The following is an 18,585-nucleotide window of genomic DNA, read 5'->3' on the forward strand; positions in this document are numbered from 1 at the left end:
AATATAATAATACAGAACCATAATGGACTCTGTCGGGTACAGCAATATCTTGTCATAGGTTGTCTATGATTAGTTTTACTGTTTGACGTTTGCAACACAAATCACAATGAAAGATACCTTACCGGTTTGGTGGGAACTTGAGAGTTGGAAAATATTGCTTTGATTCATAAGTTGTTCCTATTGAACCCGTTTTTCATATAGTTTTACAAACACGGACTTGCTATAAAGCATTATTAACGCTCATGAGTAAATCAAAAGTGTCAGCAGAATGGAAGAAGCGTGTGAAGTCAGAATACATGAGGCTTCGTCAAGTAAAGGTTCGACACGATATGATTATCTTTATTTATAGTGTTTATGTTATATTCGTTAAAAACAAGTCTATTTTATTTGTACTCAAAAGTCAGTTTATTATGTTGCGTACCCCACAAACTACAAAATAAGTTGGTTAATTCATCATAAACCCATATTTTAACCCGGCACGTTACTAAGACTTGCAATCATATTGATACATAAACATAATATATACACATAATTTCCCCAAAGTAAACATCACGTATTTTGGTTTCCAGCGTTTCAAACGCGCAGACGAAGTGAAAGTGGCATGGGCGCGCAACTTGAGACTAATGTCGGAATCGGTTGAGGCTCGGGACACACAGAACAATGACAGACCTAGGAAGCCGTACTGGCCCCCACCTGCACCTACCCCCAATCATGAAAACTTCATGAAGAGAGCTGAAGTTTCTTATACAGATGGTAAGTTCTTATCAAGAAGATAGTATTAATTATCTTAGTACCTCATTGTAATAGCTTTGGGTGACTGTATAATAGATTCTCATAGTCTATTATGGCCCTAGTTGATCACTGTTGATCAAGTAGTGATTTACAGTAGATTTGACAATAGTATTACAAATTAATAGAAAATATGACATTCAATAACATGTTAAATTTTGACAATCAATATTGTTTACCCTTACAGCTTCAGGTGTTGTCACAACCCAGCAAGTTCCAATACGCATAATAAACTCAGTCAACCCAATACCAACAATGTACACATGGGCTCCGACACAGAAGAACTTCATGGTTGAGGATGAGACAGTACTCCACAACATTCCGTACATGGGGGACGAGGTCCTGGATCAGGACGGTACATTCATCGAGGAGCTCATAAAGAACTACGACGGGAAAGTGCATGGTACATCTGCTTAACATCATACCTCTATTGTCTTTGGACATGGCCATTTACTAACAAAATTTTGTCTGCAATACAAATAATGTATTAATGTTTTTTGGTAATGGCTCTGTATAAAGACTACAAACATGAATATAATACACATTGGTGTGTGGAGCACACATTATAGCTTTTAATAGAATATTAGGTTTATAAGATTGTAATAAAATCAGTTTATATTTTCTATTACTACTATTTTCCATCGAAGTATTATAGATGTTCCATGAAAATATGGACAAATTATATTAACAAGGGATGAAACAATCATGAAGTAAAATTTACTATTGTGAATATCACATAGCAAATTTGCTGGTAAATTTAAGTATTCAGTTGAATCTAATTAAGCTGGCATCCAAACCCAGCATGAATGGAGAAAAAGATAGTTTAAACAAAAAAAATATTAGTTTATGAAATGCTTTATACAGCTGCAATATTTCTGAACACCTCACAAGCCTCTGCTATCACAGTCATGCTTGTCGTGCTTCTTAAGTATTATTCACTATTTTAGTTTTAATTCACACACATTCATGAAATCATCCTATTAATATAATAAGTATCCCAAGATTACATACCCTGCAAGGCTGAGTGACAATAATAAAAAAAATCAAACAAGTCACAAGACAGACTAAGGTTTATCTTTATTCTTCAATATAAATAAAATGTGCCACAAAATAATTGATTTAAAAAGATTTTTAATAATCATAAACTGTGATACTTGTTTAGGTGACAAAGAAGGAGGTTTTATTGATGACCAGTTATTTGTGGATTTGGTGCATGCTTTGATGACTTACCAGACAAAAGAAGAAGTGGCTGAGGAGAGAAAGGACAGGGAAGCGAGAAACTCTAAAGAAGAGAAGGAAAAAGAGGTAATGTATTTACAATGATGATCTTTCTGTATTGTCGTTGATTGATAATGATAACTCACGCGATCCGTGCGTAGCGCGTATTGTCTGCCTAGTTTCAGACCCACTACACTTTGGTTAAAATCCTTAATGTAAATAAATAATTGTCCAAATTAGGTCTAAAAGTCTATCCTTATATTTGAAGATTTTAAAGCTCAATTTAACCCAGAGTTACGACAAAGGCTTGGGAGGGAGAGCAGATACTTGTGGTGGAGATAAATTTGCTGCATGCATTGTTGTTTGCTAGGTTAAAGAAAAAGTGGCTGCAGAGTTAAGAGGGAAGGAGGCAAGGAACTCTAAAGAAGATAAAGAGGTAAATAAGCTTACACATTATAAAACAGCTGTAGTATATGTATTATGCACTAAGTATGACAGCTCTGTACCATATTATATTAAACTATAGGTGAGGTTGTTGACAACCCTAATTAAAATCTTTAGACAGTTGACTGTTTAATAGTTCTAGCAACAATGGATTCTAGGAAACATTTTTACAAAAGATAATAATACATACTTCTGTTGCCAATTACAGAAAGATACAAGCAAAGAAAAGGATAAAGAGAAGGAAAAAGAAAAGGATGATGTCAAAAAAGATGAGAAAGTGATCAATGACAAGCAATTCCCTATCTTCACCATATTCCAGGCGATCAGCATACAGTTCCCTGACAAAGGCACTGCTCAAGAGCTTAGAGAAAAGTAAGTAACCACCAGTGGCGAAGGCTCCATACAACTCGATTCCTACCGGCTTCCCTTTCGAAATATAGAAAATACTAGTGTCTATTATTTTTCATTATCATTGAAACAAATTAATAATTTACGAAGTTATAGTACTGATATAACAATAAAATTGCTTTTATAAATAACTATTAAAAAAATCCGCCTACCATTATACACCGCGCAATAAATCCCGCTCACGCACATTTGGTCGTCGTTAGTAAGGACTAAGGTAACTCGTAAGGCGAAACAGGAATCCAGTACAAAGTTTCTATTGCACCGATCGTGACCTTGACGTCACAAAGCGTGCCAATCTTAGGAGCTAGGGAAGCCGCAATTTTTCGAGTTATAGGGACGGAGTGATACGCCAGAACGAGATAGAATGATACCGAACTTCGTTGTCCGCCGGAACGGGATAGAATGATAGTTTCTTTTCACTTTTGGTTCGCGGTCATTTATCTGTCAAACTTTATATTTTTTTCACCAGACCATTTGCATTTCATTCGATATTAGTATAATAATTTAGAATTGGTCATGTACTATTGTTGAAATTTATTTATTTGAGTAAATTAGTGTAAACAAGAGTGAATTAGTGATAGTTTTGTGTCGTGTTATTGCAGTGTGGTGCAGTTTAGTTATATTGTTTGGTAGTCGTCTATTTCACGCAGGTATTTAGGTAAGTTGTTTTAGTTTGTAGTTTTAATAGAAGCATTGTTATTTAAGTAGTAATATGTTATAATAGAGTAACTTCGATAGCATGGCGGCATTAGTGAACGTAGAATGCTGCCTGACAGATTATTTGTTGACTGAGGAAATATCCTTTTCAAAGTTGAGTTTTGAAAATAAAAAGCACGTAATTCATTTAGGCCGTGCTCGCCCTGACATGATTATTTTATTATAAACGACGCGATGGGTTTTTCAAACATTTTAATAGTTCTTTTTACAACAAGTATCCTTGGCTCACGGGAAATTGTAAATTAAATAAAATGTTTTGTTTTCCTTGCTTGTTATGCTCAGATTCTAACAGCTTATGGAGCCACACGGGATTTAATGATATTAATGATCTTACAAATTCATCTAAAAACATGTTCAGACCGAAAAACATATCCGTAGTTGTTTATCATTGCATGATTTCGGAAATCATAGGATAGAAACATTTTTTGCTAATACGCATGTAGTTCATAATAAGAATGCTAAAGAAAATTCATCGTACAAGATATAAGATACAAGCCATAATAACTAGAATTCACGCATCACAAGCAAGGTAAGGTTTTTTTTTGGTCCGGCTTCCCTTCTCAGAAAATTCACCCTTCGCCACTGGTAACCACCACTTTTTGAAGTAAGTTTGTAGTTGTTGGGAAATTAAAACTGCGTAGGGTAGTTACAATTAGCCGGAACGGGTCGGACGTCAGGAATAAGGCGCACCGCGTGGCGTGGTTTCCTTCCTCGCGTAAGATATTTCTGGGTGTCTTTGTGCATGTGACTTGAATGATTATGAAACCCCTTGCGACGTAATGGTTAAATTTCTTATTGCGGGAGTCCTTATGGAAAGAAAAGAGTGTCGTGCTAAACAAGTCCTTAAATTATGGCAAACATGCAGAGTTATGTTGATCATAGGGTGATTAGCTTCAAAATTTTCTTGTACTGTTTAGTAACCTGTTAAAGTACGACTCACTTGAGTAAAGTTAAAATAAACTCAAACGTTTAAATTTTGAATAGATTGTTGCTATAATATTGTAATCCCACCCCCTCCCCGCTCAGATACATCGAGCTGACGTCCCGCAGCGACCCGAACGCCCTCCCGCCGGAGTGCACTCCCAACATCGACGGTCCGCTGGCCGAGTCGGTGTCGCGCGACCAGACCATGCACTCCTTCCACACGCTGTTCTGCCGCCGCTGCTTCAAGTACGACTGCTTCCTGCACCGTGAGTCATACATATACTTGTCCTGTGATGTTTATCTACCCATTTGACTATTTGTTATACTAGAGGATTTTGGCATGATCATGTTACAACTAAAGGGTGGTTTTAAAGTCTTATTGTTATTTCCTCTTTTTGATGAATGGGTTTTATTCTTTGTTTGTTGTTCTTTAACCTTGGATGAAATTTTTGATTAGACAAATACAGCCATTATTTGTCTGAGAACTTCTTAAACTTTTTTAATTGAGATTTGAGATAATTGATTTATGTGTTTAAACCTAAATTTATTGAAAAGAAATAATTTTTTGAGAATCACAAGGGTCTCACAACCAACCATTTGTGTAACATGATCATTGTCTTGCGAGTCTAGTGTAACAGTATAGTTAAGGGCTCTTTTTAAATGAATTAACATACTATTATATAGTAGGGAATTCATTATATAGGAAATAAAGTACTATTATTATCTGAAAAAATAAGTTCACCCTTTTGAGTGGAGAGCAATGTAGTCCTAGAACAATTTGAGTGAGTTACACCAACTTAAGTATAATGTAATACAAAAAATTGCTCTCTAAATTCCTTTGAGAATATCTGCTTATTAACAGTAGCTATTAACTATATAAGTAGTATATAAGTAGATGTGTTTATATAGGGCTGATTAGTATTTGTTATTCTGTTTGGCCGTCAGGATGTCAAACGGCAGGTAAGGCCGTACAGACAACCATACACCATCGATATTATTATTATTTACGCTGTTATCTTGCTCATACCGATTCAATAATCGAGTGTATTCGAAATTGAATGTGCTGACTAGAGATGTAACATTAACAATTTGTATTTTTATTAAATAAATAGTCAACCAGTTATAAGAACGATTGTATTAAATAGTTTTATTTCAAGTTGAATAATAAAATATTTAATCATGTAATACATCTCTAGCGGCATTCCCAAGATTACTTTGCAGTAAAATCGCTTTTGTTTGTCATTATTATTTTGTCATATACTCTTAATATAATATACTCTTAAAGTTGCTGTATCCAATTATTACGCAAGCTGATTCCATGTATGATTTAAAATCCTTCTGTGTACTGTCCTTAATTATCTCTATCCATTAAACATATGTATTATTTGCTTATCTCATATCATATTATGCTATCCATTTATGTACTAGATTATAACACCCAACACCTTAAAATCACCTTAATTAAATATCACAAAACATTTAGGAAAATAAAATGCTGTGATAATATCTAAGTTCTATAGTTTTTTTCTAATGATTCCTTTCTTAAATTCAACACAATTATTTTGACAGCCCCTCTTTCATAGTAAATTTTTTATACATTTAAATTGACATTAATATTCATCAAGCTTTGAAATCATTTTAACACAAAACAATCCAAAAAATAAATAATTATATTTTTAACAATTTACACAGTAATGTAAAGCTATATTGACATGATGGCAGGTTTACAAGCATGTCACCCGGGGCCTAATTTAACTAAGAGGAAGGGGCCGGACCTAAAGTCCTTCAGTGAACCGTGCGGGTCCAGCTGCTACATGCTTCTGGTAAGTCTGATTCACATATCTATTGTTTTATTTGGCTCACTTTATATAATTTCTAGAGCAGTCTTTATTTTTAATCTTAACAATTTTGAACTAAAAATTAGTTCTGTAATAAAAGCGTAGTTTTAATTTGATTCTACATGGTATTTGAAGATATTTTCGTCGACATTCGTCATACGTATGTGCGTGTGTGCAGGAGGGCATGCGCGAGCAGCTGGCGCGCGAGGCGCTGGCGGGCGGCGAGGGCGCGCGCAACATGGACTCGCCCAACGACGCCTCGTCAGAGGACAGCAACGACAGCAACCGCTTCCACAAGGGTAACGCACTCTGCATGCACGTCTGCAACTAGGACACGCAGCCAAATGACGGCTGTCGCCCTTAGGTGCCATGCTGTCAAATGCGTAAAGCCAAATAGACTTGTTAAAATATCGACAAGTCCGAAAAAAGATGGGAAGCTTGAAGATGTTTCGAACGACAAATCGACATGCTACCAATCTCGAATTTGATATGAACGTCGAGTCGACTTGCGTCTTGCGACTTGACGTCAAGTGGAAATGTTACGAATACAAATCAGCTTGCACAAATATCAATTCGACTGCTGACTTGACTTCGAATTTCGAAATTCTACTAACGTCAAGCTCCTTCCTTTATAGTTCGCCACTGCAAAACTGTACTATAAACACTTCCATAGTTCCATGCATGACTTTTGTTTTGTAACTTCTTCATAATTCACATTACTATGCGGCTGGTGAAGGCTCATGCTTTCTCTATCACAACTAAGAATAAATAACAAAAACGAAACATACAAATGTTTATTAGAGCTTAAAGTATCCTATACCGTGTGACCCTGTACATTCTCCTACTCCCCCGTAGTACCCGCGGCGGCGGCGGGCAGGCGGGCGGCGGCCGCGCTCAGCTCTCCGATACTCAGGGCCTTAACGCCGCCGGCCTACAAACTACTCACTGTCATGCCTAATGACACTTTCCTCACAGATAAACGTTAAAACAACATTCTCTTATTATTTATTACCTTGCATGTCATATAACTCGACCATTTTCTATTCAACTCGATTTTCCATTTAATATTAACTCCCTATCACAAGAATGAGGCCTTTTACATCTCTGGTTATTTTCATTAAATCCTTTTCAGCTGTTTAGTCGTGAAAACAACAAACAGGCAGACTAGTTTCATTTGGGATCTAATATTAGCATTATCAACAGAATCGTTTTGTTTAGAAAGATACATGAATAATAAGTGCTTGGTTCTTAGGTAGCAACAGTAACTCAAGCAATAGTAACTGGAGCACAAATGGCCAGTTGAAGACTGGCGCCGACGGGTCCACGGAACCAACTTACAGTGCACTTGGTAAGTTTAAAGAATTTAATAACCGATTAATATTTAGGCATTATGACTAACTCCTTGAACTAGAACAGATTATTGTACTATTTTACCGTGACCGTTGGCTTAAGTTATGAAGACGAATACACAGACATTATTTCCAGGTCTAACAGTAGGTGACGTGCAATCAGAGTGGACGGGCTCCGATCAGTCACTATTTAGAGCTCTGCATAAGGTGTTTCCCTCCAACTACTGCGCCATCGCTCAGGTCATGCTCTCCAAAACTTGCCAGCAAGTAAGTACTAATAAAACACAGGTATATGTAGACTATTATAAAGGTTGCAAAGTCATCCTAGCAATTGTCAATTCAACAACTTTTACATAAACGACATTTAGATAAACCTACAACAAAACCATTCCTGTAGTGGATTTGTGTTGCTATAAAAATGGCGTATTACTGCAGTTTATTCTATGAATTCTTACACTACCAAAAGGGCATAATATGGTATTGATAGCATCTATTTCTCCGCAGGTATACACGTACTGGATCAACACGGGGCAGGAGGAGTGTCGCGTGGAGGCCGAGCTGACGCCGCCGCGCAAGAAGAAGAAGAAGCATCGCCTCTGGTCCGTACACTGCCGCAAGATACAACTCAAGAAGGACTCCGCCTCACATCATGTGTAAGATAGCTTAATATCCATAATACAGTATTTGTTAAATTATTAAAGGGATTAGTTGTGCCTAAGCTCGATTTTTTTCACATCTTCACATGTATGTGCAAAACATTTTTAACCATTCACTTGAATAAACTGTTTTCGAATAATGTTATATGGTGTTTAAAATATAAATTACAGTTTGGTAATATTTTTATTTATTACGTGTGTTGTCTGCACATGAAATTAGTTCTAAAGATTTAGTCTTGTATATAAAAGTATTGTATTTTGTACCTATCACAGTTACAACTACACGCCGTGTGATCACCCCAACCAGCCGTGCGACAATATGTGTCCGTGTCTGCAGTCGCAAAACTTCTGCGAGAAATTCTGTCAGTGCAGCAGTGATTGTAAGTTGAATTGTATTAAACTAAATGTAAAAGAATAGTAAGATGTATTTTTAATTAATTAAAATGGTTGATTGAGCTTGCTGGAAGGTTATAATTGATTGATTTTAAAATATGAGTTTGTTTCGATATTTCTTTTCAGGGTAGTCAGATAGGAAATGTCGACTCCAGCGTTCTTCGTGTACGTCCCATACGTATTTAGGTTTTGGTTGTCTTGTGTATGTTTATAATAATTCGCTTTACTTATGTGCATAGTTTTACACATTATATTTATCTCCCAAAAACTTAAAGTTTCGCCATTGGCAGTATCCTTTGATAAATGGTTAACTGAACGATAAAAGAGTCTGACACCTGAAGTGCAATGCGATACGTCGTGTGTAAGAAGCAGGGATGGTATTTGATTATTTCGTGTTGTGTTGTGTACCTCACCGTGTCGCTCTCGGCTGCAGGCCAGAACCGCTTCCCGGGCTGCCGCTGCAAGGCGCAGTGCAACACCAAGCAGTGCCCGTGCTACCTGGGCGTGCGCGAGTGCGACCCCGACCTGTGCTCGGCGTGCGGCGCCGACTCGCCGCTGGCGCCGCGCGCGCCGCACAGCCTCTACTGCAAGAACGTGTCCGTGCAGAGGTAACACGCGCGACCACTTCCACACGCTTTCACCGACCAATGCTGCCAACACTCACGACGCGCTGTCGCTGCTCGCATGCAGCGTAAGCTTCACTCACACCGTGAAATTAGTTTTCACAAAGCTTATTGCAACAGCCACATTTAACAATACCTTCTACACGGCAATATATTTAAAATATTTTCCTTGTAATGCACACCAGAGGCTTACACAAGCACCTGCTGCTGGCTCCGAGCGACGTGGCGGGCTGGGGCATCTTCCTGAAGGACGCGGCTCACAAGAACGAGTTCATCTCGGAGTACTGCGGCGAGATCATCTCGCAGGACGAGGCCGACCGCCGAGGGAAGGTCTACGACAAGTACATGTGCTCCTTCCTCTTCAATCTCAACAACGGTCAGTTATACAATACTTAATATATTAATGAATATATATATAAGAAAAAACATGTCATTAAAATATTTTTAACTTATTTCCAAATTAATAAATATTGAAAGGCGTTCTCACTCTTCTTCCACTGGTCTCTCTCATGAGCCGCCATGAGGTCACCAAATCAGTAAGAATGATGTAGTGGGATATTCAAATATATTTTCTCTCTCAGATTTCGTCGTGGACGCAACTCGTAAAGGCAACAAGATCAGATTCGCGAACCACTCCATCAACCCGAACTGCTACGCGAAGGTGATGATGGTGAACGGAGATCACCGCATCGGCATCTTCGCCAAGCGCGCCATCCAGCCCGGAGAGGAACTGTTCTTTGACTACAGGTAACACTATTGTTACGTAATTACAATATTTAAAGTAGATCCAGTCATGGTTAATTGTTAATTCCTTGCTTTTCTAATTTCTTGCCTCTGCATCGTCACAGGTAAAATTGTATGAGTACTCTATTGTATTCAATATAAATATTTATTTAATATTATCATGTATTTTTTCAGATATGGTCCAACTGAGCAACTCAAATTCGTCGGCATAGAAAGGGAAATGGAATTCTTATGAGAGCAACCCAAATAGTGTGTCTGATGAGGAGGCGTGTATTGAGAATCCTCTCTGATTGCACTATCATGAACTTGAACCTTGACGAACTGTAACACTAATAAAAAAAGTGATTGTTAACTGAAATGTATAAGAGAGCTTAACTCCTTTATGTTTTGTCTGAGGCAGACATTTTCTATTATGCAATGGAATATTCAAATGAAATGCAGTTAAATTGTTAGTCTGATGTAGTTAATAATGCATTGTAAGCTTGATAAGTTGATGTCGCTAAGCAATAATCTATCTTGAATCTGTTAATGTTAAAGTATTAGAAGATATGAACTCATTTCCATTTTTTTACAATATACTTTTTAAATATTTGAATGCAGTTATATTATTTCTCCTAAGGACATTAATATAGAACACAATTAGGCATCACATCATTTTCAAAAAATGATTCTGTGATGAACTAACAAAGCAATATGTTTACAGCAAATACTGATGATCCAACAGAAAGTACAGATAAGATTACTGTAAGCATACAATTTTGATAAGATATTACATGAAACTAGTTCACTATATCATTTAAAAGATAACATTGATTAAACCACTGAACAGGTATATGGTAAAACATTAAAATTATATAAAAACCAAATAAAACACAGTATAGGCTCAATAGAGTATCATTTATATTAAAAACAATAATTAGTAACAACAGTAGGTACACTTTTACACACATATACAAAATTGTACAAAACTCATTTGAGCTAATGTCTAATGAAAATCACAAGTTGCTTCAATACTACATACAATATAACAATTGATCACATTGTAACTAAAACACTGAACTAATATAACTTACAACTCTGTTAAACGAGGCTCTGAGCCCACTCAGGTTTTCTAACTAGGTTCCATAAACAAAATGGCAAATATGTTCAATAAGGTGCACTACACAATAAATACACAGCAAGTCCTGCAAGTTATGACTTCTTAGTAATTTCTGTGATTATGGCAATAAAGATTTATAACTAAAAACTGCATCTTACATCAATTTATTATATATTATAACACAAGGAAAAGCTTCATTTCAAAAATTAACATTCCAGTTAGGATCTTGCTAGTTTGACTTGTCTTAGTGTAAAAAATATAAGTTGTACATCACTAAGGCCAAAGAGCCTGACATTAATAATATTTATAAGAATGTCACATCAAGTAGTACAACACTTCTGATCAATATTCATCACTTTCTGTGAAACTGTATTTGTTAATCACAAGAGCCATCCTTCCATCCATCTCGCCACCTCTCATGCACCTTACTGCAGTCAAACACAGGCTTGCCGAGCTTTTTATTAACTGTGTTGTGACGCTCACAAAGCCATCTTGCTAATGCTGTCCCACTGCTTGTCTTTGGTGGATGGCGTTTCAAGCTGAAAAAATACAATAATCATTACTATTCCTGTGTATAAATAAGGCAAGTAGTTCATGTATAGCCCTGGTATTTTAGTGGAATTATAAAGTTGACATTGTAAACTCAAGTACTTACTCTTCTTGAAAGTCAATTGCACATGGTTCACAAGGGTAAAATTGTGCAAAGATATTGAAGAACCTTGCCATGTCCTCTGACTGCTTTTTGGTAGGTTTATCAGGGAAGTATGACGCCATAGAGTGCAGGAACCCCCATGTCGACCTGCCAATCTCATCTTTGTCTAGCGGACAGTCCTTTGGACGCGGATGTTGCTACAAAACAGTATCATAATAATATTATACACTTACATATAACACTACACGTTTAAAATTTATTAATTAAACTTATTTAAGAATGGAGTTCATGTTATTATAAAACCTGAATTGAACTTTTTATTTGTTTACAATTATTGACAATCAGCTGTTGCTAGAAGTATATTTTACACATATTACCATAGCAACAAAACATAAATTTAGATCTAAGCAGTGTTACTAGAGAGGAGGGACTTGCAAGGGCCTTCTATAGGATTGGATTATGCAGGGTCACAGTGACTAGAAACTTCTAAATATTATGAAACATAACCTCACCGGTTTGTTAGGCGATGTGAATGTCACTTTATTCTGACCTTTAGCCCAGGTCTTGAAGTCTGAACATGCCCTGCACGGCTTATCCTCGTCGTCAGACCGATGAGAAGGCATATTTGTGGCAGTGGACTCTTTTCGCCCATGTAATAAATCGTATTATTGTGCAATATTGAAGCCAATATGACGTAAAAAAACTACATTACAGAAGCTCTTCTTCGTTTCGGTTAACAAGTTAAGTACACTGCTGTGATAAACGAACAATTCTTGAATATATATGTGTATTAAATTCGCCGGTTTTTGTGATATTTTTCATCAGCTTTAGCTGTCACTTTGGCACGTGAAGTTGACATTTTCATTAGTGTTGCAATTATAGAAAATATTCATCTCAAAATTACTAGTAAATGAGGCAAACAATAATTAGGGTATAAATGCTATTTAATTTGCTCCTTTTAAAATTAATAATAATTGAGTTAACTACTTGTTAATTTAATATCATTCTCATGTTTGGAAGATAACATAGATCACGGGCGGATTAACTTTGATATCACATTTTAGAAATTCTCAAAAAGGCTCTTGGGGATGAATCTGAGTCCCTGTGTAAGCATTTCATAGGCCTTTTCCTGAAGTTATCCTGTGAATTGAAACGACGTAATATTTAACGAACATGATATATTTGTAACCAATAGATTCAGTACATAGTTATTTAGTTGTATAAGGTGGTCACTTTACACATCGTAAGTACACTTATCTTAGCAGTCCTGACACTGAGCCAATCCATTAATAACACAATTGAACAATAAAATTGACTAGGTCATAAACATACATAGGATTTATAATACAGATTTTATATTATCTTCATCTTATAAGGCATCTATGTCCACTTCTTGTTTCAACTCGAATTCTTATCGCATGTTGCCACAATTTCTGAAACAGAAGCGTAAAATGCATAAAATAATATAATGGAATCTAATAGGTTGTATTTGTTTTTTTACCATATAAGGTGTACTGACTGTCTACTATGGAGCGCAGCGCTATGACAGCGGGTGAGCTGGGCAGTTCCTGCAGGAAGTCGCGGCCGTCGTCGCAGCAGCGCGCCAGGATAGGGTCGAGCGGCAAACTGCCCAACAGCGGGAGAGACAACTCTGAACACATCTGTGATGCCCCGCCCGTCGTCGCCGGGAATATTTCACTACGAGTCTATAAAACAAGAAATATGTTATGATAATGCGTTAGGGATTCACTATGCTGCCGTTAAAACTCATATAGAAAGGAATAGTTGCTGTGGTTAACAGATCTTTGTTTAGGCATACCAGTCATCATCAGCGACCCAAATTAAAATATATTTTTGATATGTGAAGAATGTGTTCTTTTGATTGTGTTTACTAACATTCACTCTGACAGGAGTTAAGTTATTGGAAAATGCGTCCTACAAATGTTATATAGAACATTGTATATAATATTTGTATACATCAGATCATCATCACATAGTGAACTATGTATTATGTACATATTACTTAAATTCTCACAGAAGAAAAAAGAACATTATATCCCACTCTACCCATAACATAAGTTTGTCTCACCTTGCAGTTAGGGCATACGAAGAGCGACATGTTCTCCAGCACGCCGATGACCTTGACCCCGACCTTCTTACAGAAGTGCAGCTCCTTGCGGACGTCCAGCAGCGCCACCTCCTGCGGCGTGGTCACTACTACCGCGCCGTCGAGACCCGCGTTGGACAGGTACTGCACTGCGGATAGGTGCTCGTCCGATGTGCCTGCGTAGTCAGACGAGAAGAGGTGTTAAAAATGTTTGAAAAATAATAAATTCCACTCCAAAAGTTTGAATCACAGTTTCGCCCCCGTTGTTTTCTTTCAATGATTAAAATTGCTATTTTAGTATAATTAAGAAAGTAAACTATATAATTTGGATCAATGATGCTGAGATCAGTATTAGGACTGGAATATATTGAAGAGATTAGAACTATACCCTAGTTCAAGATATTTGGAGCCGTTGCTTAGATTAGAGGTAAAGAATTAGAGTAATTGGTTTGTTATCGCTTTTTTTAATTTCTTCACGAATTTAAAACTCTAAAACTATGACATTACATTAACAGTATGATATGAAACCGGTTCGGTACCCACCTGGTGGCGTGTCTATTAGCAAGTAATCGAGATCTCCCCAATCCACTTCACTTAAGAACTGCTTGATCATACCTGAAAGTAATTCTGATATTAGAGGGAAGCATATTTAGAGGTATAGGAATCCCTACTAATATTATAATTGCGAAAGTAATTCTGTCTGTCTGTCTGTTACGCTTTCACGTCTAAACCACTGAACTGATTTTAATGAAATTTGGTACAGAGATAGAGTTGAACTTGAGAAAGAACATAGGATAGTTTTTATCCCGGACTTTTGAAGAGTTCTCTTGGAAACGCGATATAACCGACCTCGACGCGGGCGAAAAGCTTGTGTAATATATATACATGTAATACATATTACTGACCATTTTTCTTAGGCCCCCTCCATATAACCGCGTCATCTGGACTGCCCAGTAGAAAGCCGATCGACATTAGCGACAGATTGTCTGATACATACTGTAAAAAATATGGAAGTATAGTACACAATACATATAAGGATGTATTTGTATAAATTGTTCAAGTATCATTCCCAAAAAAAAAATATCTTTGGTTTTAAAATTAAATTTGGATGTGATTAACACAAGTTAGGATCTTCGAAGAGAATTTATTTTAATCATTGACACGAACGAAAATGAATCTTATAAGAGAGTCTTTAAGATGCACTTTCGTCTTGAAAGAAAATGTTGTTTTAATATTTTAGCCCTAATCGTTTTGGTAGTGAGTTCATATACTTTTCGTATCGTAGTGTACTTACAACTGGCGACCATCCTGAGCCCGAGTTGTGCACCTGTTCGCCTCTCACGCCGAGCACTCGCGGCTGGCTCGGCCCGCAGATATCCGCATCCAGAATACCAACCTGGAGGAAAAGGGATAGTTACAGCAACAACACAAGGACATTAGACAAAAAAAACTAATTCACCGTCCCGGTACACCGACCGTCCCATAAATTTCTGTGCAATACTGGATACCTACGCATATTTTATTTATTTAATCATTAAAAATAACGTATAACTATAAGTGACATTTATCAGTTTCAAGTTGCAGATTTTTTGTTTATGCGATAAAATCTCGGATATAAAATTCGCGCCTCACGGTGTACGAAATTTAACTCCTCCAAAACAGCTCGACCGATTCTTATGAAAATTTGTGTACATATTTGGTAGGTCTGAGAATTGAATAATATATATTTTTCATCCCGCTTTTTTTATCTAGGACATCTTTTAGGTTAAGTCCGTACTTTGTGCACAGGAACAGATACTCGGCTATCGTGCACTGATGCAGTCAGTTACTATGGAACTATTAATTATTAGTTGTGTTAAATATTGGTTTTTCTTTTAGAATATGCGAAACAAAATTGGGTATCTTACTTCACAAAGCTGCAAGGGTATTAAGCGGACATTCTCACAGAATCGCGAATACCTCAAAATCGTCTACATATCAGATTACATAAATGGTATATAAACAAACGTGTGTAAAGCTACTTATGCATTACCGTAATAACTTAGCCTATAAAACCTGACCTATATAGGACGCCACGAAGGTTGTACCAGGCGGTACCACTGTCTGGCCGACCCGTTGCGAAATCTTTGCGTTCATACCTTTGGAATCAATACACGTGTTTCCAGTGCTCAGTTCGAAAAGGAAAACATTTATCTTTAGTCCCTAAAATGGACTTTGGAAACGCATACGAGCGCCGGTCAAGATATAATAGGGTAATGTTAAAAGTGACTTTAATAACTGGCGGGAACTTTCAGTAGTGTTGATTGATTTCTGTGAAATTGAGTTAAATAGGCAATAATGATAAACGATAGTTCCGCCTCAATCGCATAAGAGATTAATTACGTACTAACATTGTGTGAAAGTACGAGGGTGTACTTATTCTATTAATCATAATTTGCTGAAATGAATAAATCTCTATACCTACCAAACTAATTTGTTTTAGGCTTTGGTTCATAAAAACGCAGTGTAATTAAAACCATTAAAAATATGTTTCTATATCCTTAATCATCGAAAAAAAGTCAGCATTAACGAGATTTGACCCTAGTCTTCTATCAGACAAAGTGATAAGAAGTCATATCAATGCTTGAAAGTGCATTGACATCGCATTTAACTGGTTTCACGAGATATACGTCCAGCTTCTAAATAATGAGAAAGGGTTATAGCAGGGTGAACTCTCATAAAATAGGCTGAAGTGTTACTGCTGTTAAATAAATGTGATAAGAAGAAAATAGGATTGCAGGAAATTAAATAATTTAAAGTTCCTAATAGTTTGGGCGCATTTAGACGATTCGAGTAATACTATGCGAGTTGCAATACATTGTGCAGCCGCGCTGCTGGGGTATCGCAATACCAGGGTACAGCAATGTATTGCAACTTGCGCGATATTTCTCGTATTGTCCAAATGGGGCCTTAGTTATTTGTATAAACAAATATTGGAATGAAATTAGTTACAATTAACTAAACTCACAAGTATAAATCACTTACATTGACTTCTGGGTTCCTTGCAGCCAAGGCATGTCCAAGGAGGGAAGTCACAGTGCTCTTGCCTACTCCACCTTTACCAGACAGGATCAGAATCTTGTGCTTCACATTTGATAGGCGCTCTCTTATTATTTGTATAGCTGGGTCAGGACCAGCTGCTGCACCTGTTCAAAAACTTTTTGTTTAAGTAATTTCTTAAAATTTGTTTTGTTTTAAGAATTACCTACTAGTATCAGTTACCACAGTGATGCTTGAGTAAGGAATTTAGATGATCAGGAAGTAGAACAGTTGAACATCAATTAGTATTTCATGTAATAAAACATAAAAAATAAATCTATGTTCAACATTTTCTTTACACTTATAACTATTCTAAACATTTGCATTTTAACCGCATGTTTTTTTCTATTTGAGAAAAAAAAACAATAGTAAATTCAGTCTGAATACCAGAATAACATCGGAGTTATTGATTAGGATTTGCTGAATATTTATGATCCATAACTCTTATGATATCTAATCTTTCTAGATTTTCATGCTGCTTACTTTATTGTATTTTGTTATCAAAGATCAAGATTTTTACGGTAATAGTTATTGTTTCAGATGTTCATATACAAAACACATATACTGTCATGTATATGAGCATATTTTCTTGATTTTATCAAATGGTCACAACCCATGAATTAATATCTTGAAAATGCTCAAAATGGTGCTTGTACTAATATAGGATTAATGCCATATGTTAAGCATGTGTTAAGCTTTTAAAAGCATTGAAAACTAGAATATCACTAGAGATAAAAAAGTTTTATATATACTTCATATTTGTTCCTAATCCACAAGATAATACTGATAAGTATACACTCAGAGTTATACTTTTTAATGATGATGTATTGGATTTAGTTATCATGTTGTTGTGAAACAATAATACTACACTTGTGTACTTAACAAGAGATTTCCAAACTCAAATGTGTAAAATAATTCATAGAATTTGTAAAAATATTTAGAAGTTCAGCCAAAGGATTTTCTCAGGTTATTAGACTTTTTTAGTAGTAAACCCTTGTATGGTATCGTCAACGACTTTTAAAGTAGTCTAAATACTCTAAATACAAATAAATAATACTGAAAATCAAATAAAACTGTGCAAATAACTGATGCAATGTTAAATAGTATTGTATTGAAATATTTACTTTATTACTAACCTGAAGCGCAAATATTCTGGTTTGGGCAACCAGCGCATGCGGAGACCTTTCCTGCATCTTCACTTTGAGTGCCAGGGCAATCTGTACAGAAACAATAACATTATTTAATCAACAAAATCCAATTTCATAAACAATGTAACAGAGGTTATTAAATACTACTTTACTCACGTTGTGGAGCGTTCTCAGGCACCGCACTCATTTTATAATAAAGGTAATTGTTTAACACTTGATACACTTGGCTCGACGTTATTAAAATTAACTCAATATCGTCTAGATTACATACATAGTCATACGTTCCGCACAGCAAAGTGCAAATTTATTATTTTGACATAAGATGTCATATGTCAATGAATTGACACAAATGACTTGACAGGACTGTTTCTTTAGTGGTTATGTTGGAGAGCCTGTTG

The 18,585-nt window shown here is 36.3% G+C and overlaps 3 protein-coding genes across 3 annotated transcripts; 1 reads left to right on the forward strand and 2 right to left on the reverse strand.

Annotated features, from left to right (window-relative positions):
• The first annotated feature begins 85 nt into the window (after nt 1-85).
• On the forward strand, nt 86-10,698 carry LOC113498098 (histone-lysine N-methyltransferase E(z)). The gene is made up of 17 exons (XM_026878019.1): nt 86-317; nt 570-753; nt 977-1,192; nt 1,952-2,094; nt 2,378-2,443; nt 2,660-2,823; nt 4,603-4,766; nt 6,223-6,323; nt 6,517-6,637; nt 7,591-7,686; nt 7,824-7,954; nt 8,192-8,340; nt 8,617-8,723; nt 9,170-9,344; nt 9,545-9,735; nt 9,941-10,106; nt 10,278-10,698. The coding sequence occupies exons 1-17, from the start codon at nt 243-245 to the stop codon at nt 10,336-10,338; spliced, it is 2,310 nt and encodes a 769-aa protein (XP_026733820.1). The 5' UTR covers nt 86-242; the 3' UTR covers nt 10,339-10,698.
• A 283-nt stretch (nt 10,699-10,981) lies between these two features.
• Nucleotides 10,982-12,715, reverse strand: LOC113498105 (FAD-linked sulfhydryl oxidase ALR). The gene is made up of 3 exons (XM_026878046.1): nt 12,367-12,715; nt 11,858-12,051; nt 10,982-11,741 (listed from the first exon to the last, which is right to left on the reverse strand). The coding sequence occupies exons 1-3, from the start codon at nt 12,475-12,477 to the stop codon at nt 11,579-11,581; spliced, it is 468 nt and encodes a 155-aa protein (XP_026733847.1). The 5' UTR covers nt 12,478-12,715; the 3' UTR covers nt 10,982-11,578.
• Nucleotides 12,716-13,015: 300 nt separating this feature from the next.
• Nucleotides 13,016-18,523, reverse strand: LOC113498104 (cytosolic Fe-S cluster assembly factor NUBP1 homolog). Its single transcript, XM_026878033.1, has 9 exons — nt 18,344-18,523; nt 18,176-18,256; nt 16,986-17,146; nt 15,256-15,357; nt 14,867-14,957; nt 14,505-14,576; nt 13,944-14,137; nt 13,374-13,560; nt 13,016-13,287 (listed from the first exon to the last, which is right to left on the reverse strand). The coding sequence occupies exons 1-9, from the start codon at nt 18,372-18,374 to the stop codon at nt 13,253-13,255; spliced, it is 954 nt and encodes a 317-aa protein (XP_026733834.1). The 5' UTR covers nt 18,375-18,523; the 3' UTR covers nt 13,016-13,252.
• Nucleotides 18,524-18,585: the final 62 nt, after the last annotated feature.

Source organism: Trichoplusia ni, chromosome 1 (genome assembly GCF_003590095.1).
Source record: "Trichoplusia ni isolate ovarian cell line Hi5 chromosome 1, tn1, whole genome shotgun sequence".
NCBI lineage: Eukaryota > Metazoa > Arthropoda > Insecta > Lepidoptera > Noctuidae > Trichoplusia > Trichoplusia ni.